General features: G+C 58.9%; 1 protein-coding gene across 7 annotated transcripts; it reads right to left on the reverse strand.

Moving 5' to 3' along the window:
• Positions 1-535: 535 nt before the first annotated feature.
• On the reverse strand, positions 536-20,170 carry TNNT2 (troponin T2, cardiac type). 7 transcript variants are annotated; one of them, XM_068659634.1, is made up of 17 exons: positions 8,935-8,972; positions 8,131-8,141; positions 7,989-8,006; positions 7,359-7,388; positions 6,576-6,632; positions 5,992-6,024; positions 5,559-5,594; positions 5,267-5,288; positions 4,411-4,471; positions 4,194-4,310; positions 3,854-3,931; positions 3,564-3,674; positions 3,063-3,172; positions 2,611-2,701; positions 2,095-2,135; positions 1,392-1,397; positions 536-800 (listed from the first exon to the last, which is right to left on the reverse strand). In XM_068659634.1, the coding sequence occupies exons 1-17, from the start codon at positions 8,970-8,972 to the stop codon at positions 752-754; spliced, it is 909 nt and encodes a 302-aa protein (XP_068515735.1). In that variant the 3' UTR covers positions 536-751. The 7 variants fall into 7 exon arrangements, 4 of the variants coding, with proteins under 4 accessions (XP_068515735.1, XP_068515731.1, XP_068515733.1 ...); XM_068659630.1 differs by lacking the exons at positions 7,359-7,388; positions 8,131-8,141 and adding an exon at positions 10,806-10,945 and having other exon boundaries at positions 8,924-8,982; XM_068659632.1 differs by lacking the exons at positions 5,559-5,594; positions 7,359-7,388; positions 8,131-8,141 and adding an exon at positions 10,806-10,948 and having other exon boundaries at positions 8,924-8,982.
• Between the last annotated feature and the right edge of the window lie 36 nt (positions 20,171-20,206).

Below are 20,206 nucleotides of genomic sequence, written 5' to 3' on the forward strand. Positions count from 1 at the left end.
TGTCCCAAAAACTCTCGGGAGCATGCAGCAGATGTGCCCCTGTGGGCACTGCATGTGGGAGCGTGTTAGAGAGACGCCTACAGCTAAACGAAAGGGATCTGCACCCCTGCGAGGACAGAAAAAAAAAAAAAAAAAAAAAAAAGTCTCTGCACACTGACTCACCTCCAGTCTTCGTTGGAAGCTGTCAGAAATACGCAGACAAGGGTCTGCTCCCCTTTGGTGGGTGGCAGGGCTTGTGACCAACCCATGGACCAAGGGGGTTGGGAACAGGGCCCCTGCCCACGTCACCCCCCACCCCTGGCACAGAGAGGTAGAGCAAAGTGAAGCAGCCATAGGACTGCAATAGGAAAAGCAGCTCAGAGCACTGAGGTCCATTACAAAACCTCCCAAGGACCACAAGGAAAGGGGCCATGTTGTGCAGGAGGCCCTGGATGGCCGCTGCCTCCTTCGTGCTCCAGGGGTGGGCGAGTGACCAGGCCTGGCCGGGGCCCATTTCCCCCTGGCTCAGAGCTTCAAGGTGGAGATGACACCCACACCCCCTCACCACTCTCTTTATTTACAGACACAACACCATTCGGGGGCGTGGAGATGAGAAGCAGCACCTCGTGAAGCCTCTGCCCGCCCAGAGCACGCCGTGCCTGCAGCAAGGCCCCTGCGAGCACCGCGCGGTGGGGCGGGGGGCACGGGGCAGGCCCCATGGCGTGGGGCAGGCAGCTGGCTGGCTGAGCCTCACCTCTGCCTTCTGAGACATCTATTTCCACCGGCCGCCCACCATGGTCTTCCCACGGGCAGCCTTCGACCTGGAAGGGAAGGAGGAAAAGATGTGCAAAAGGGCAGGAGTGAGAAGGGAAAGAGGGGAGAGGTGGGCGCCATCGGAGGTCCTGCAAAGAGGAGCGAGCCATCGCTGGTTGATGCTTGTTGCCCTGCAGGAAAGGCCTTCCTCCCCGGCATGGGGCTCAAGTGTGGTTTGGGACATTTTGGGAACAAGCTCATGCATTTAGCCAGGTGTTTCCAACTAGCCCCGAACCCCTTCCCGTGCTTCTCCCTCCCAGTGATCCTTCAGAGAAGAAACGAAGGCTCTCCAGCCACAGCGGGTTAGTGATGGCTGCACGATCCTTCCCCTGAGGCCCAGAAGCTGTGAGGGTGTTAGCGAGGACCCACCACACCGCTTTCCTTAACCAGAACCAGGGGAAGTGGCCAAGGATCAGGAGAAGGAGGAGGAGGTTCAGCTGGTCATTGACAGGCATTTCTGGCATCCTGAGAGTCACTGACCCCCCCCCTTGGATGCCAGTCCCCAGGTCAGCCCCTTCCTCAGCCCCACTCCTGGACTGGTGTCAGCACCAGGGGTGCATGCAGCATTCATGCAGGGGGGGCACGCAGCCTGTACTCACCCTTTGCTGCAGTTACAGGCCATGGTAGGGCAGAAGAGAAGAGAGATTTGGTGTGAGCAAGGGGGGGATGCTGCTCACTGCAGGGGAGGATGCAGGGGGGATGCTGCTAACTGCAAGGGGGGAATGCTGCTAACTCAGGGGCAGGCTAAGCACATCCCATGCAAGGAGGCAGAGTAGGATGGGGGTGAGAGTGCAGGTTAAACATCCACCTCCACCCTGGGAGTGTTATGAAGGGTACCCCAGCCCTGCAAAAGGGGCATGGGGACTGGCTTCCCTGTATTTGCAGGGCCACACAGCACCCACAACCCATGGGATTTCCTCTCCTGTGTAAGCTGGGGTCTCCAGCACCTTCCCTGAGATGCTGGGCAGAGGCCCTGCAGGGATAGGGACAACTGGAGGCAGGCAGGACCCTGGAGGACACGAGTCTGCAGGTACAGAGACCTCTCCCTGAGGTCCATCCCCAGCCAGGGTCTCTGGGACAGGGGGAAGCCGGTGGAGCTGGGAGGCCATGGGGATCTCTGGATGGCAGCAGAATGGCACAGACCGAGGTCCCTGGGCCAGACCTGCAGGTCCATGAACACGGGGTGCCAGCGGGCATGAGGCAGCCAGGAGAAACACGGGGAGGGAGCTGAGGCCAGGGGAGCAGGGAGCTGGAAGGGCAGGGGGTGGTGAAGGAGGATGCTCAGCCAGCCCAGCTACTTACACCTTCTGGTGGTCACTAACGCGGTTTCGGAGGACGTTGATCTGGAAGAGAAATGCAGGTGGGTGGTGAGGCTTGGCAGGATGCCTCACACCTGGCTGGGGACAGGCTGAAGGTGCAGCACTGCTTTCTCTTCCCCAGCCGTCCCTGCCTGGGCTTTAGCACAGGGCTGTGATGTGCGGCACAGTGGGAAGCCTGTCACAAAGCAGAGTACAAGTCCCCAGGAGCTGGGAGGCCACAGGGCCACCCCCAGCAGCAGCCACATCCCGCAGCACTTCACAGCTTTGAGCCCTGCTCATATTCAAATGGGAGGCAGAAGTGGCTTTGCTTTCAATTGTGTAGAGCCTCTTAGGTGTTTGTCACCCCATGGCAAGGTGGGCACGGGTCTTTTCTGACACAGCCTGGTCCCTGAGACATCTCCATCAGGTACCCAGCCCACCCGGTGTTCAAAACGGGGAGCTGATGGCTCAGCCAGGCACGCAGAGGGCGAGTCAGCCCAGGGAGGACCTGGTGGCTCACCTCGTATTTCTGCCGCTTGAACTTTTCCTGCAGGTCAAATTTCTCAGCCTCCAGGTCGCGGATGGTTTGCCACAGCTCCTTGGCTTTGTCCCTGTGGGAAGGGATGGGTGATGTCAGTGCAGAAAAGGGATGTGGCAGCAGGGTCACCGCAGGGGACGGGGCGGCGATGCCACCCCCTGCATGGCAGGGACCATCTTTCCTCCTCCCCCATGGGTTCCCACAGGCTCCGAGCCCAGCTGGGGACGTGCTGCCAACGATGCCAGGCCCACGCATGTGTCAGGGCCGTGGGGACACGCGTGTCCCAGGCGTGTGAGCGTGGCTCCCTCTGATGGCCGACGCTGTCACCAGCAGGCTGGCGCGGTGGCCTGGCACAGCCACCCTGGGGTGGCACAGCCCGCGTCACCCAGCGGGTGGGACCCCGTCCGGGACATCCCTCCTGCAGCACCCCTCACCTCAGCTTGTCTTCGCTGAGGTGGTCGATGTTCAGGGGCTTCCGCCGCTCGCTGAGGATCTTCTTCTTCTTCTCCCGCTCCGTTTGCTTCTTCCCCCCCTTCTTCTCTGACTGCAGAAGCCATCAGTCCGCCGGAGGGAAGGAAACCCACCCCCAGCCTCTGCTCTGCCCCGTCCCCAGCTCTGCCTCCCGGTACCCCCCGTGTTTGACGCTCCAGGGGAACACAAGGTCCTCAAGGAGATGCTGGCAGCACTGGACCAGACAGAGCCCCCAGACCCCAATCCCAGTCCCTGTGGTGAGGCCGGACCCCCAGCTCCTGCAGCACAGGGAGCCCATTTTGGTCACCACTGTCACCCAACCATGGTGGCCTGTCTTCTTCTACCCATAGGACCCCCAGGCTACCACCACCGAGCATCTGCACGGTGCTGTGGGGCCAGCCTGTGGTCGAGCCCCCCTTGGGAGCATCAACAGCTTCGCTGCAACCCCTGGGGCAGGATCGCACCTTTTGCATGTAACCCCCGAAATGCAGCATGTTGGAGAAAGCTTTTTTCTTCCGGGCTTCCTCCTCGGCCTTCTTCCGTGCCTCCTCTTCCTCTTTGCGAGCTCTCTCCTCCTGCCAGGGTTAGCAGTGGGTCAGGAGGGGATGGATGGAGACCTCGTGGGCCAACTTGCATGCAAAACGCAGCCCCCATGTGCTCCACGGGTGGGCTCGCATAGGGTGGACGGCCTGGGGGGGCCCCATGCCCTGCAGGAGGCCACTGCCCGAGCCCCTGTGCCCCGAGGAAGACTCACGGCCATGCGGGCTTGGCGCTCCTTCTCCCTCTCGCTGCGGATCCGCTGCTGCTCTGCCCTCTCCGCCCGCCGCTGCTCCTGCAGGAGGAGAGGACAATGGCCTGGGTGTCCCAGGACATCCCTTTTGTCCCTAGGGACGCATCCCTGGATTTTGAAGCCCTGAAAGCCCCACGGGCAGCTCTGCTGACCCACATCTCCCAGGGGAGTACAGGGACCGGAGCCCATGGGGAAGGGAGGGATGTCTCAGGTCCTGCTGTGGGGACTGCGGGGAGGGGATTGTGGCTGTTTGCCCGGGGCAGAGGGTGGCAACAGCGAGGAAAGGGGAAGGCTGCAGACATACGATCCTGTCCTTGAGGGAGATGAGCTCCTCCTCCTCCTTCTTCCTGCTCTCAAAGTGGGCTTCGATGAGGGCCTGCAGTTCATTCAGGTCCTTCTCCATGCGCTTGCGGTGGATGTCCTGCGTTGGACAGAAAAGGGGGCGACAGCCGTGCTCACACAATGCAACCCCCCAGGAGCGAGGGGAGCCCCCATGGGGCTGGGCTGGGTGTGCTACTCACATCAAAATCCAGGCGCTCGCCATCGGGGATTTTGGGAGGCACCAGGTTTGGCATGAAGGGCCTGGAAGGTGAGCGGGAGGCCTGTGAGCCTGCAGCAGGTACCCGGGACAGGACGAGGCTTTCCACCCCACTCTGATCTACCCAGCCCTCCTCTCTGAGCCTCACGGCCCCCACGGCTGTGGAGTGAGCACATTTTGAGGACGGGGAATAATGCTGCTTGCTGGAGGTTGCCAGCTGGACAGCCTCGGAGGAAGACCTCTGGCATTCCCGGGAAGCTCTCCAAGGCACCCGCGTGGCTGGAATAACTCTGCAAGTGGCAGGCAGAGCGGCCACATCCCTTTGCCAGGCACCCTGGGGCTGGTAGACACCCCACCACACACCCAAAAGAGAGTGGAGGGGCTGTGTGCTCCAGCATAAGCTGGAAACCACCCCCTCATCCCCTGTGGGTTCAGTCCCGGGGTTATAGGGGCTCACACAGATGCCAGCCCCCCCCCCACTGCCATGTGGGGAGGTGATACCCTGGCTGTGCCAAGGACCACGTACCCCAGGCTGGGGTGCTTGCAGATGTCCTCCAGCTGAAGGGCCACAGGGTAGCTGGACCTCCTCCAAGGAGCACATAAAATGCTTCAAAAGTGCCCATACACCCCATTCTTAGGATCCTCTTTGTATCCCTCATTTATCTGCCTGGTTCCTCTCCCCTTTTCTCTCCAAGTCCCAGTCTCCACACTATTTTCATGCTTTTAAGGCCTCACTGCCCCTGTCCCTTGTGGATCTCACCCTGTGGCACCAATCCCACCACATGGAGGCACAGCTCCTAGTTCAGACCTTGCACCGGAGAAAATGCACCAACACTTACTTGGGCTTGGGCTTTGATTCACCTGTGGGTCCCCAGGAACAGGAGAGAAAGACAGTGTCAGTGGCACGGAGGCATTTGCTTTCACACCCTGACCCAAAAACCCACAAAACTCAGCCAACCTCCCCCTCTCTCCCAAGCAGATCTTCCTCCCCCAGAGGCACAGGGTGAGGTGTCCAGCTGCGTGCCAAAATCCCACACACACCGATGCTCCCCACCGAACATTTGGAGCCTCCCTGCACCGCCCAGGCATGGTGCCCCCCACCCCAAAGAGGACCACGGGGGGATGCCTCACCTTCCCCAGGCTCCTGCTCTCGGTCCCCCTCTCCACCTGCGGAACACACGGTGCTTGGAACCAGTGCCAGCCCTGCTGTGCACCCTGCCCAAGCAGTGCTGCCCCCACCACAAAATCCCCCCCCTCCAGCTCTCCAGGATGAGCAGGGGAACGCCTTCTCCCCTGGGAAAGCAATAGCTCTGCCCTCTCCTTCCGTTTTGGGGGTGAATTTCTTACCGAGACAGCATGAAGCCATCCCTCCTGCAGCTCTGCTGCTGCCCCAGCCCTGGCAGAGGACAGGTCCCGGGCAGTTCTGCCCCATTTGCCGCAGAATCTCCCCTCAGCAGCAGCTGAATTTAACGCTGAAAACCCCACAGCAAGGGGACAGCACCTTGGGAGATTGGGTTCAGGACTGAAATGGCCCCAAAATGTCCTTCCTCCACTCCTGCTTTACCTTCTCCTGGTGCTTTTGTTTCATCTTCTTGTTCTGTTTCAAAAGTAAGGGGGAGAACGTGAGCAGAGCATCCGCAGGCGAAGGTCACCACCTCCCCTGTGCACCCTGCTTTGTGGAGCAGAGCTGGGACCTGAGCGTGGCCACCGGGCAGGACTACGTGGGGACACAAAGCAGGCAATCCAGGCCTCTCCAAAGAGGTCTTTGGATGGTGAGACACATCAGAGCATGGCCCCAGCTCTGGAAATCCCCACTCCGAGACGACAGCTACCTCTCGGTGGAACAGGCTCTACTCGTTTCTGGCATTATTTCGGAAGGCTGGACACGACCAACTTGGCGGCAGGTCAGCAGCCAGCAAAAACCAGCATTAACCTCATGCTTGTAAGGCCAAGGCACTCAGCACTTGGGAAGGGCAGGGAAGGGCACCCCAGTTTTGGCACATCTTTACTGGAAACCAGCGATACGGGGGCTGCTGGCCCTGCTGCAGGTGACACCGGGATGTCCCAGCCCTGCTCCGGGGCACAGCACGAAAACCAGCGCCCCACCAACACAGAGCACAACCGTGGCATCTCCCACCATGTGCATACCTTCTGCCTTGGTTTCCTCGGTCTCCTCTTCTGCCTCCTCTACCTGTTCTTCCTGACCTGGGGAACAAGGGCAGGGTCACTGCAAGAGTCGCGGCTGCCGCTGGCTCCTCGCAGCCCCCTCCTGGGGGACATCTGTGGCTTGGAGCCGGCCACCAGCAAGGCCAAAGAGCCCCGGGGGAGAGAAAGCTACAGGAGAAAGAAGCAGCAGCTCAGAAAGCAAAGGGCTTCGTTCTAACCTGCACCCGAAGGCTCTGCTTGGGTGGGGAGGGGGATAAATTTAAAGGATTTAGAGCCTGGTTTGTCCCTCGTTCCCTCCCCACCAAGCTGGGCCCTCAGACCCCAGGGTGCAGAGGAGGGATTGCTGTTGCTCTCCTCCACCCAGCAAAGAACAAGGCTGGGTGGCATAGGTCTCATTTATGGCACGGTTGGAGCCTTTTTCCACTGGAGGGAGCAATATCCCCATGAGAATCCTCCATCGGAGCGAGAGCAGCACTGGGGCCCACAGGTCCTGGGAAGACTTGTGGTCCCACAGCAAGAGAGGAAGAAAGAAAAAGAAAACAGCAAGCCACGGGCACTTTTGGGGGTAGATATAAGACAGAAACCACAGAACGAGAGCAGGTATGCACAGCACGGCTGGATGGGGGGAGTGCAAGAAGCAACAGAGAGAAGTGAAAGAATGGAAGAAAACCCTTCCCCAGCCGGGGAAAGGCACGAGACAGATGGACCCACAACGTGTTCACAGCAGCAGTGGAGAGATGAAATAAAGAAAGGTGCAATAGCTACCGTCTTCTTCCTCAATCCATTCTTCCTCTTCTGAGCCCGGGAGGAGGGGAAGGAATAAGTGCAGAGGTTAGTGAGACGCCGTAAAGCTGCGGGGTGTAGCTACGGCACGCGTGAGATGAGGACTCCAGCCCTTCGCTTTTAATTTCCAGGATGCTTCACCCTACAGCAGCCCACCTGGCAGTGCCCTGAAGCAGCAAGAGCCCCAGCAAAACCCAGGCCCCAAGCCCAGCCTCGCATGCTCAGCCCAGCCATGTCCCAGAGCAGCTGTATGCAGCGGGGGGGTCGGTTCTTCACCGTACGGGGGCAGCTGGAGGCTTCTCCTCCAGCACCATTAACATACATTCAGCTGAAGCGCCAGCTCCCTTTGAGATACTGTGCTCACACCTCTGAAAATACCCAAATCCAGCATTTCCGCCCCTCTTTTTTGAGACAAGGGATCTCCCTGTTAAAAGGGATCCTAAGAATATTCAGGCCGGCTTTGATCCCACTGATGTTTCAGGTGGAGGAATTCACAACACGGCCTCACACAGCCTCCTCCGGCCCATTGCAGCCCAGCAGCTTGCCACCACCACCCACACAAGCATAACACCGAACCAACAGCACTGATCCAACCACAAACAAAACACCCACCTTCTTCCACGTACTCCTCTTCACAGAGCACATGTGCGCACAGGAGAAAGGGAAGGGAAAGAAGACGCAGGTTATTGGAGCCGCTCTGATCATTTCTTAGCATCAGTCTCAGGGCAGCTGTGGATGCTCCACGTCCCCTTACCTTCCTGCTCCCTGCAAAGCACGACACAAAGTGCCCCAGTTACAGCAATCCTCTGCAAAGGAGCTGAAATTTTCTCAAGCTGGATCCCGCTTTCCATAGCGGCGGGTTTGGATGCTCAGCAGGCTGCGGGGTGCCGTGCTGTAAGGTGGCAGTGGGGACAGGTCGAGTCCCCCATCACCCAGCAGGCTGCAGACATTGGCAGCCTGCAGTGCTCAGCTGGCACTCCGGTGGTGGTCAGAGCCCAGGAGCATTTCACAGCTCAAGAAGGGGGTCTGAAACTCTAGGAATGGGCAGCCTACATCTCGCCCTTATATCAGACAAGGGCTCAGATCTAATTTTGCTGATGGTGCATGAGGAAATAGCAGCCACGTTTGGACAGGTCCCTATAGCCACATGGCTCCAAGGTCAATCCCCTTCCCTTCAGGTGTTCCAGCAGCCCTCACCAGCAAAATCTGCCCTTGGATTTGGGCCTTGTTGGGATGCTCAGGACGCTGCAGTAGGACCCCATCAGCAACACAATGATGGAGCCAGCCTTTTCTCAGCTCTGTCCCATTGGTTTAGAGCACATAACTTTTAGGGCAGGGTCTATTCCTTTGCAGAGCATTTGCTTATCAGCTCCAAACTCCCCACAGAACCATCAGAGCAGTGATGCCAATGGGCAGGGGGGATCCCAAGGTGCTTTCATGCTGGGTGCTGGGGCAACAACCACAGCTGGGCCCCCCATCAGCACCTCTAAGCAACGCTTGACCCTACAGGAAGACAGGGATTGGGAGAGAGAAAGGTGTTTAAAAACACACCACTTACTGCTCATACTCTTCGACGACCTCTTCAGAGTCCGACATGCTTGGTTATCTAGCAGAATTCAAGGCAAGGTGGAAAAAGCGAGGGTTAGGAGCTGAGATAAGGACAAGCACAGCCTGTCCTGCGGCACCCACGACATGGGCACCGTGATGCTGCATCTCTCCAAAGTACTTGGAGCTGGGAGCTGTCCCCCGCCGGGCTGTGGTGGTGATATCTCAGTGGAGATAAGGTCCCCCCGCTCCCCTCCTGTCCCAGGATCAGAGCTCGCCCCAAATAAGAGGCAGGAGATTAGACACGGCCTCGTGCCATGCTGATAGCTGCCATCAGGAGCCACGTCTGGGACACGCAGCTCCGCTTGCTGGAGCCATCCCAGGGTGCTGTGTTTGCTCAGGGCACGGGAAAATTACCCAATTATTCAGCTTGGTTTGCTTCCTGACTATTCTTAGCTCAGCTGGGATATGGAACCTTGCAGGGACATCCCGTTATCTGCAATAGGCTGAGCTTAGCTAAAGGGGACAATAACTCAGATCCCAGCTGAGCAGCAGGGCTAAGTGTAGCGAAAACCATGGAAATGTCCATGCTCATCTTCCTCGCACACCGATCTCCTTCCCAGCCTGTGGCTGGGTGAATGCCACCCGTCGGCACTCCTCGCCCTGCTCCCACCCGGTGCTGCAGCACAAGGTTGCACAGCCCAGCCCCTGCGCAGCCCGGCCACCCTGCTCCTGCGGGACCTCGGCGAGGCTGCGATGCAGCAGGACAACGCGAGGCAGCTCTAGAAATAACCCCCATGTGCCGAGCCACCTGTTCCCAGAGCAGCGCTCCCATCGGGCAACCGGGAACAACTGGCCCTGGCTGCATCTGTCGGGCATTCATTACCCAGGATGGGTCAGAGAGGTTTCAGGATCGCTCATTAAAGATGCTGAATCCGGGACCGGGACCCACAGGCATGGGGAAGATGCACTGCAGGAGGGATGCCTCAGCATACCACACGGCTGTCAAACCTCCTTTCTGAGCAATGACTCAGGAGTGCTTTTTGGAGACAAATGAAGTCAGAAGCCAGCCCCGTCTGCCCCGGGTTCACTGCCCCAGCTGCTGCTGTTGTCCCCATCCCTCCAACAGAGCCGGGGCTCAGCCCCACGCGTTCCCCAGAACTCCCCATGCCTGGCCCTGCGAGGCACGGTCCTGCCACCTCAGAGTTTGGCCAAACCCTTTTATCTGGCCACTGGCACCCAGGGCTTCATGTGGCCCTTGTACAACACAGGAGCAGAGATCCCCTCCTGGCCCCGAGGCTGTAAACATGCATTTCTGGAAGAGTATTTCTGCATTCCCATGCATCTCCTCTCTGCTACATCACCAGATCCCACCAAACATTTGCTGAGGAGCAGCAGCAAAATCAAGAAAAGATAATGTTATACTGGAAAGCGGCTCTAAGAAATATTTTTCCATCCTCTGTGCAGAAAATGGCACAGAAGCAGGATAAATCTTCCAGTTAAAGCTCTCAATGTTCGTTCTGAAAGAAAAGTGAGGATCCCGGCTCTGCTGGTCCCCGTGGGCCAGTACGATGCTCCCACAGCACTGCATCCCTCCTGTCTGCCCGGAGACACGGAGAGCAGGGATCTGCGAGATCCCCTAAAAGCACCCAAAATCCTTTCCAGCCATCTTACATCACTCGAAGTGCACTGGATGTGCTGCAGAGAAACCCCCTGGAGAGGGTCCTGATGCTTTCCCCGAGCGAATGCCTTCACAGCAGAAACACATCCCAGAGCAAGCAGCTGGGCAGGGCCATCAGCCCCGAGCCAAATCCACGCGGGGCCTGCATCTCCTGCACTTTCACAGCAGAGCCCGAGCATCCCACGGAGCTGCCCCAGCCTTACCTCTGCTGTGGGGCGCAGGTGAAGTCCCACGGAGCCGTGGGGAAGCCGGCGGGTGTCTGGGGTGTGCTCCTTGGGGGGCAGAGGCTTTAAGGGGCCCCCAGCGCCCACCCCAGGGCGGGCAGCGCCGGCAGGAATGCGCCCGGCGCCCAGCGAGGAATGCAACACTTGTGAGCTGCTATTTCGGCAGCCTCGGCCCCGGCCCCCTCCGCGCTCCCCCTGCCCCCCCAGGAGCCCATATAAGCCCAAGCTATTGTGTGGCCTCAGAGATTTGCTATTTTAAACCCGCCGGACGGAGATACGTGAGTGCCCGAGGGGCTGACACAAGCCAGCCAGCTGTCACCTTCTAGGGCTGGGGACGCTGATAAGGCAGAGCCAGGGACCAGACCCTCCGCACCAAGATGCTGTCCTGTGAAGGTTCGGATTGTTTTTACCCCCCCTTTGAGACATCCGTCCCATGTTTTTGCCTTTTTTCCTCTTGAGAGAAGATGGGGAGCAAACCTTTCCAGGTCCCAGTCCAGGAGCAGCCAACCGGGAGCTTCTTAGAAAGAACTTTTATTAGAAAAAAAGAAAAAAAAAAAAAAAAAGGCAAAGAGGAAAACCAAATCCCTTCTAAAGCCCAACAAGCAAGATGAGACCAAGGGGCAGCAGGAGGGTCCCACACCGAATTTGGACACCGCAGCGGTTGCTGAAGGCACAGCCCCAGCCCGTGGCACGGCCCCAGCAGGATTTGAGCATCATTTTATGGGCTGCCCACAGCACCTTGTGCCCCCCCAGGGTGGGCGCAGCAGCCGGGGAGAGTGGGGACCAGGTGGCTTTGGGATCTGCATCGCAAAGGGCTCCAGGGGAAGTGTGAGAAGGGAACAGGGCTTGCAGAAGGGGTCCGGGACAGGGCTCCCAGCTCCACGCAGCCCCACAAATAGGTCTGTGGCCAGCCTGCCCTCCCCATAGCACTCAGCAAAAGGGGTCACTGCTTGCAGGGGATGGGAGTGGTGAAGGACACGTCTGAGCTGTGTGCTGGAGGGAAGCACCAGTGCTGTCAGGTCCACCTGTCCTCCACGGGGGGCTCCAAGCTAGGCTGGTGCACGAGCAACTTGGCAAACAGCGTTTTAGGGGTTTGGGTCCCCTCCAGCAGGCACAGCTTGGGGAGGGGGTGACATCTGCCTGCACCCCCACCTCACACCACACTCAGGGATGGGCACGGTCCATGGGTGGGCAGCCAAAACTGCCCTGGCCCGGCAGCCTCTCACCCCAACAGCAGGATCCAGCTGCAAGGGACACGCACAGGCTGCTCCCCTTAGCAAGCGCAGGTTGGGGCACAGCCAGGGATTAGGAGCAAAACGCCAAAATGTTATAGGGAAACAAGGCCAGAGCCTGCCTTCAGCACCTGCAGGGAACCTCCAGGCCTGGGTATTCCTGGAGAGGCAGGGAGTGAGGGTTGGGGACGCGGGGATGGGATTCCAGCCTTCTTCCTTCCCATCCCACAAGCAGAGGACCCCGGCCACCCCATCCCACCCACACATGGCAGTGGGGACACTCGTGGCAGTGGGCAGGGCTGGCACGGATGATTGGGCAGGGCCAGGCTTTGATCTTCAGAGCAAACCAGTTTTTCCCCCAGATCATCTGATATTATTGCATACGATATTATTGCAGCTGGAAGAGAAAGTGAAAAACAGTGAGGCCGGGGCTGGGGCTGGGGGTGATGCACGGGTGAGCAGGTCCCAGTCGTGCCCCGGCTCGGAGCAGTTCTCAGCGCAGCTCCACATCTACCTTGGTGCCTGCAGGGGCGTCTCTGGGCTGCTTTACCCAGACGTCACGCTTTGGCAGGCTGTTTATTTTCCCAACGTCCTGCAAATAAGAGAGTCATGAGTGGCACGAGAAGGTTTCCTCCATGCATCATATTCATTACTGCCTTGCTGTCTGTGAACAGCCCTCAAAGCGGGATAACCCCAGCTAAAACCACCCAGCCTTGAGATCCTACACCTGGTAGACCCCAAAAAAATAACTGCAGCACCAGCCCACAGAGGTGGACGGTGGCTTTATTTCAGGAAAATAAGAGGAAAAAAGCCTTACCCAGGAGTGACCCCAGGAGCAAACCCTTTCCCAGCAGCCGGAGCCAGCTCAGCCTCCCGGCACAGACACGTTTGGGCAGTGCTAATCCTGGAGCTCAGCGCCGGGGTGCCCAGGCTTGCCCGCCCGGGCTGCGGGGCTGGGCTGGAGCTGCCCCTCCTGTACCTACACAGCTGCCACGGGCAGCGGCAAAATCCTATTGCTTTGTGGGGTGACACCTGCCCAGTGTTTGTCCTGGCTGATTCTCCCCTTTCCAAGTACAGTGTTGGGGCCAAAGGGTTTTCTGCCCATCTCCCTTTAATCTACATCCCTGAAGCAGCACCCGAGTCTGAGCCCCCAAAGCCAGCTTTGTGCCCCCAGCTGTGGGACCCCCTGTTTTGGGGGTCTGGGATCTGCAGCAGGATCAGGCCCAGTGCTCAGCAGGCCCTCTTGGTGCACACCGGGTCTCGGGGCCAGGCTGGATGGGGCTTTGAGCAGCCCGGTATGGTGCGAGGCAGTGTGCCCATGGCAGGGGGGTGGAATTAGGTGGTCTTTGAGATCCCATCCCACCCGACCTGTTCCCATTTTATGTTTTCAGGCCCCACAGAGCAGTGGGTGAGCAGTGAGCATGCAGCTCATCTCCCTGCAGCCTGCAGGTGGCAGCTGAACCTGTGACCCAAATCTTTAGCGGGTTCAATCTGGGTTTTTCAAACCCTCCAAGCCCACCTTCCCCAGCGGCAGGGGGGTGTCCCACCAGGCTGCCAGCCCCAAAGATTTGAGCCCGAGCTCTTGGCACAAGCTGGTACCTTGCTCTTTTCCTCCTTGGCAGGCTCCTGAGTTCGGCTGATCCACAGATTAATGCGGGACGTCACCGACCCCGGGATCTTCAGGTTGTCCTGTGGCAAGGAGAGGGACAGCAGGGTTGCAGCACCAGCTCTCCCATCGCACGAAGGCAACCCGGGACAAACCCCAGGGCACAGGGAGACGGGGCAAGCCTGCAGCAGGCAGAGACCAGCCCACACCTTGGCTCCCTCCCAGCTCCCCAAATACCAGCGCATCGGCACAAACCCACACGCTGCCAGAGCGCAGTTTCGGTGGCTCGAGCCCAGCCCTGCTCGCACAACAACCACCAAACTCCCCCCAGCAGCCTGCCACGGTTGCATTGGTACCCAAACTGGGGAGGATTTGCCCAAAAAGCTGGTGCCTGCCCTGGCACAGGACCCTCCCAGGGGATTCCTGCCCTCACCTTCTTGGCTGCGAGCGGCTCAGCCTTGCTGGGAGCGCTGGTCTCGAAGAAATTGCGCTTGCTGGCCACCCCCTCCGAGGTCACCACGAGGCTCTTCTGAACAGTCACGGAAGATCTCACTGACCCCGAACGCTGGGAGGAGAGAGGGCTGTGAGCAGGGGCTGTGCTGCATCCCAAGGGGTGAAGAGCAAAGCCCTGGGTCAGCTCCTTCCCTGCCCGTCACCAGCTCATGGGATTGCCCACCAGGACCACGCAGCATCCCCATGACCCTCTCCAAGGGATATCCCCTCTGCTCCTAAACCCTGAGGCTGATCTGTTCATCTGCATGAGATTGCCTTCATCATCCCCATCAGGGCTGTTTTTTTTTTTTTGGTGAAGCCCAGTCCCCCCCTGCTTTCCCCCCAGCTCCAGGCCCCCTTTCCCTCTTCCCCCCCATCCCTGCACCATCCTGGGGCTGTGCTGAGGGTTTCGGTACCTGCACGGCCGAGGTGTACTTTTCCAGCTTCTCCTCGATGGTGGTGTTGCTACCTGGGATCCTCAGGCTCGCGCTGGTGAAGAAGAGGGGAGGGAGTTGAATGCAGCCCCCTAGACTCAGCCCATTGTCTTGGGGGGCTCCACGTGTTGGGAGGAGACCCCCTCTGACCCAGACACTCATCCTGCCCCCAGTAGGCCCCAGGTAGGACAGGGAGTCTTATCCACCCCCTGCTCCCAAACCTGAGCCCTCAGTTCCCTGAGAAGATTCAAGCCCCTTGCCCAAACCTTGCCACAGAGATGTGGAGGGCCACTCGAGCTGCCCTCCAAAGCGAGATCGAGTTGCTCAGGGACCTGCACGGTTGGGTTTTGGGTGGCTCCAAGGGTTGGGGGACACCTTATGGCACTGTAACCAACTCCTAGCAGTGCAGATGCCAGAGACTGCCCCAAGAGACCACAGAGGCAAGCTGGGGGTGACGTACAGATACCAGCTCTGCGGTGGACTTTGCTCTGCCTGCTCTCACCCCAGGCATCGCTGCCCGGTCAGCCAGGCACCATGGGGACAGCAGACCTGTCCCAGGCCCCATCCCCTCCTCCCCCTCGGAAAACAAGGGACGAGCATCCCTGCCCAGGAAGGCCAAAGCAGCATGCAGAGGGTTGCTGACCTCCTTGTGAGAGGGCTTTCATCTTCTTCTTTCTGTTTCTTTGAGATCACCTGGAAGACACAAGGCAAGGAGACACTGGAGCCATCCTTGGTCATCACAGATAAACACGTGGAAAACTGGGTCAGAGTCAGACCCTAATTCACACCGCCTTTGGTCTGACAAGGAGAAGGGAAAGGGAGGGAAGACTGCAGAAGAGCTGCAATGCCCAGACCAAGGATGGATTTCAAACGCACATTTTGGAACAGGCTCTGCCAACATGGCACGGACACCAAATCACCCCTTCCTTCATCTTCCACTGCCCTAACAGGAGTCTTTCTCCCACTTGCTTTTGCTCTTACCCGAAAGGAGACAGTTCTTGGGCTGCTTCTTCTGATGGAGCTGCTGTAAGTGGCATAATTTCGAGAAGTCTCTGACTTTTCTGGAGGTTCATCTTGGGTGGGAGGTGGCTGTGTTACCTCCTTTAAGGGGCTCCTGGGTGGATGCTGAGGAAAAAGCAGACATCTGATGCACCTGTGCAGAGTTTGTGGGGAAGGTTCAGCTTCAGGTGCAAGGATCAGAGCAGCCAGGGTGGAAATGGTTTGGAGACGGGGGTTTGAGACCCTCCTCCTTTTGGTCTCTCCCCCTTGCTCTTGTCCTTCCAGGACTGCACACCCCGAAACTCAGCACCTTCCCCACATCCTGCTCACCTGCTGGTCCGGAGACGGGGTCCCCTCCGAGGCTATCTTCTCATCCGTGCTGCGGATCCTCGTTCGGGTCAGGATCTTCACCTCGCGGACCCGGCAGGTCCCCAGCTCCGGAGCCGCTTGCTGCTGCGGCTCCCCCTCATCCCTCCGCTGCTCCCCTCGGGGTGTCCCCGCGCCTTGTCCCTCTTTGTCCTGCAGCCGTCCCCTTGCCACCACCTTCCTCTCGCGGGCTGGCTCTGGGGGCTGGTCTCCTGGTGGTGCTTCTTTGCCCGTGGCCGCATCCTGACCCTGCTCTGCAGCCCGGCCGCTCTCCTGCCCCGTGTGGGGCTGAGCCTGCTCACAGCTCGCTCCCTGCACTGCCTCCCGCTGCTCCTTCTCCTGTTTTGGCTTCTCAGACACGGCCATCGGGGACCTTGTCCGTCTCCCCTCTTGCGTCTTCAGCACCTCCGAGAGCTTGCGCTCCTCCTCTTCCTCCGGAGACGCCGGCTTCACCAGGGACTGGGGCCTAGAGAGAGACCACAGGTGTCTCTGGAGTCACAAAATCACAGGGAGGTGGAGGTGGGAAAGGCCCCCTGGGTCCCTCCAGTCCCCCCTACTCCAGCAGGGCCACCCCAAGCAGGGTGCCCAGGGCCACGTCCAGGCGGGTTTGGAGCTCCCCATGGAGACCCCACAGCCTCGGGGCAGCCTGTGCTAGGGCTGCAGCAAAAAGTTTCCAGAAGTTTGAACTACTACTCTTTTTCCTTGTTTTTGGCAGAAAAAAATGAAGCTTTTCTGCAGCCTCAACCCAGGGCAGCAGCACATTGCCTGGGAAAGCAAACACCTCCCAGTGCCTGCAGGACTGGCCAACAAATGTTTAAAGTGGGGTGAAGGCAGCCCAGCCCCTTATCATTCCCATCTCTGCCACCGAAAGAGCAATGCTAGCAAAAACAAAACCAGAGAGCTGGTACCAGCGAGCAGCAGCAGAGCCCTGCTGTTGATGCCAGCAGGACCTCACGCACCTGCTGGGCGTTGGGCTGGGGTCTTTCACTGGGCTCGGAGGCTCTTCATCCACCGACGAGGAGGAGGACAGCAGGCTCCGGTGCTTTCGCCGGCGCTCCCTTTGCTGCTCTTCTTCATCCTCAAGCGTCCTCTGCTTGGCCAGGCTGTTTGGGGTGGAACATAAGGCCGTGGTGAGGCTGTGTGCCTCGCAGGGATCTTACAGAGAAAAGGGACCGCAGTGCCCTCGGAAGGGCCCGGGGGTGGTGGAAGGGCCCTTCCTTCATGGAGCAGGGGCAGAGGGACACCAACGCGAGCCGGGTGTCGCAAAGTGTTCTCGCTCCACCCAGCTGATCCGGGCATTTCCCAACACAAGCACTTGACTTCCCAACTGCTAATTTCTCCTGTTCAAGGCAGCAGTCATTTAAAAGGAATCCCTACATTAAGCAATCCGTTCCAGGCACGGATATTTAACCTGTAACTCGGCAAGACCCTAGAGCCACCGCAGGGATCTCAACCACACGACCTCGAAGGGTAACCGCGAGTGGCAGACGGTTTTAGCCCCAGCATGAATTATGGGGGTGGCATTTTAATTTTTATTGTGCAAAAAGCCTCAGATGCAAAAGCATCCGAGGCTGAAGGGCGAGCACCACTGAAGAGCTCTGCACAGGAACAGGGACACAGGAGCCCCCTTGCTCCCCACGTGTGGCCTCCCAAAGCCAGAAGGACCAGGAATGTATTAGTCACAGCTTATACCAAAATGACAAGGTTCATAAGAACCTTTAAAGTCTCACCTTTAAAGATTTTATTTTAAGCAATTCCTAATTTGTAGGCTAAAATGCCAACCCGAATAAAAAGTTGTTTGGGAAGCTTTCCCTTCCTTCCGCTGCGCAAACCGTGCCCAGCCTTTCTGCCGGCGCATGAGCAGTGTTGGGCAATATTTCGTGCCTGCCCTGCATTTTTCACAACAGCACTCATGTACCTGCAGCACTAGTCCTGAACCAGCTGCAAACACACACGGGGTCACCAGCACCACGAGGGGCAGCTTCCTCCTGGGAAGCCCTGGCTTCTGCCCTCCCGTGCAGGATCTGGCCCCATGCAGACTCCCAGGGGCTGGCACTCCGGCTTCATCCAGGCCCAGGGTTTGCTTGGAATTTGGCTTTTATCAAGGTGGAAGTCAGAGCACGCTTGGGTCTGTGGTATCGCCAGCACGGCTGCGGACACGGTGACTCGCTGTGTGGTTTGCGAGTTACTGTGTAATGAAGCCTGGGTCATAAATTAAACCACATTACCCCCCGCAACCACTCGCGGCTTCTGTTCTTCCTGGTGGATGGAGGCAGGGGAGCGCTGGAGGGTCAGTAAAGCAGAACGGAGAGCACAGGTCCCAGCGGGCAGCTCAGCCCCTGTCTGCACACAGAGCAATGCCACGGGACGTGCTGTCCTCCCGCTCCCCCATCCCCATGACCCCCAGCATGCCACCCCAGGGTGGTCCCCAAAGCGTGACATGGGGTGGGATGGGGATGGAGAAGGCTGGGACCTGCCACAGGGAGCCTCTGTGAGCATCCCCAGCTGGGTTTCATCCAGCCTGGGGACATGTCCCCAGCCAGCCCCCCAGCAACAAACAACAGCAAACGCTGATGTACAGCTGGGCTGTGCTTGCAAGGCTGCAGGGCTGTGCCTCTGCCAAGCTCTCTGTGCGTGTCCCTCCTGCAGTGACAGCGTGGAGCCCCAAAGCCAGTCCAAACACGTGTGAGAGCTGGTTGCTTCTTTGATTTGCATGCACAGGCTTTCTTCAAAATGAAACAGATTTTCCTGCCTCGAATTTGCTTGGCTCCTGCAGAGGCAGCGCATATCCTGGCGTTACCAAGGTGCAATTCCTCATTATCGGTAATTAAATAATCCACACATTAGGCTATGGATTTGCTTTGCCAGTCTTTCCCTCCTCTTTTCAAAGAGGGATTTCTTTCTCACTGTCTTGCCTTTTTTAACCTCAAAGAGATGAGTAAAAGAAGACTGGCAAGTCTCCCCTGCCTTGTCCTCTCCTGCCCTGTTAATCATTAGTGCTGAGATATTTGACATCTGTGCTGTTTCAGGGAATTCTGCCTCTTCTAGCGAGAGGAGAAGCTGCCTCACTGCGTTGTGAAACTTCCCGGGTGCAGGACCCCACCGGGCTTACATTTGGGAGCTGCACAGCTCAGGGGTGGATCTGGACGGGGTTTGGATGTTCTCTGGATCCAAACTTGTGCACCCATGGTGGAGGCAGTGGTGTGAGCTGGCAGCCTCTGAGCAACAGGACCTCAATTCCCAACTCTGTGCTGACCGGGCTGGGTGTCTCACCCAAAATTACAGCTGATCTGGGGACCCTTTGGCATCTCACAGCTGGGTGAGGGGAGGTGGTCTCTGATCCACCACCCCCAAGGGGATTTCTGCTCTGTTTTGTGGGCTGTGTCTGAACCACCATCACCACCCGTGCAGCCGGCAGTGGAGGTTGGTGGTACCGGCCCCAGGTCCGTGCGGGGTCGGTGCTGACCCCACATCCCTGTGAGCCACCAGCCCCTGCCTCACCCGGCCGTGCCCAGGAGCTTCCATCGGAGCCCAAATTGCTTTTTGGGAAGGGCGCAGCGGCAGGGCCGGGATGGTTCAGAGGCTGGGGATGAATCAGGGCTTGCTCAGCGCCGGATGGGCAGAGCCGGGACACGCGCCCGGGGGGCTGCACGGGTGAGCACGAAGCCCCACAGCCACCCCTGGAGCAATCCCGGTGCCACAGCCCCACCGGAGAGAGCCCAGGGAAAGGCAAACAGACCCAAGAGACCAGGAACACACCCAGTGCGGGGCAAGGATGCCTTTTCCAGAGCTGTTTTCCAACGCAGAGCTCAGCTTCCCCAGGCAGAAGAAACAAAACCGCCTCTGATCTCCCCCACCCACGAGAAACCCCAGCAGCACCGAGCCACCTCCGCCAGCAGCCCCCCGACGGCAGCCCCCGTCCGTCCCCGTCCTCCCCGACGCCCCGCGGTGCCGGCAGCCCACCCTCGCCTCCTGGCCGCGTTCGGCCACCCCCCAGGCACCCACCTGGAGAGATCGGACCAGTTCCTCCTGCTGTAAGACATCGCGACTTCACGAGTCTCAGAGAGCCCCCAAAACCTGTGCTGGCATCCAGGCCGAGGCGCCGGCGGACCCACGGGGATTTGCGCTGCTCGGGGAGGGAGGGACTCCCTGCAAGGTTATTTCCCTGTGCACCTTTACCCTGCCTGCAACCCGTTTACCACCACGCAGCCTCACATGGTCTCTTATCTACCTTGACAGAGGCAAGGCTGT

This window comes from Anas acuta, chromosome 24 (genome assembly GCF_963932015.1).
Source record: "Anas acuta chromosome 24, bAnaAcu1.1, whole genome shotgun sequence".
Classification (NCBI taxonomy): Eukaryota; Metazoa; Chordata; class Aves; order Anseriformes; family Anatidae; genus Anas; species Anas acuta.

What these genes read in the sequence shown, in the direction of transcription:
- TNNT2 (XM_068659634.1), bottom strand. Translation starts at nt 8,972, where the DNA reads ATGTCGGACTCTGAAGAGGTCGTCGAAGAGTATGAGCA. An exon ending in CGAGGAAACCAAGGCAGAAG is followed by an intron (nt 6,025 to 6,575) that starts GTATGCACATGG and finishes CTTTTGAAACAG; the next exon opens with AACAAGAAGATGAAACAAAA. An exon ending in AGAGCAGGAGCCTGGGGAAG is followed by an intron (nt 5,289 to 5,558) that starts GTGAGGCATCCC and finishes GGGGACCCACAG; the next exon opens with GTGAATCAAAGCCCAAGCCC.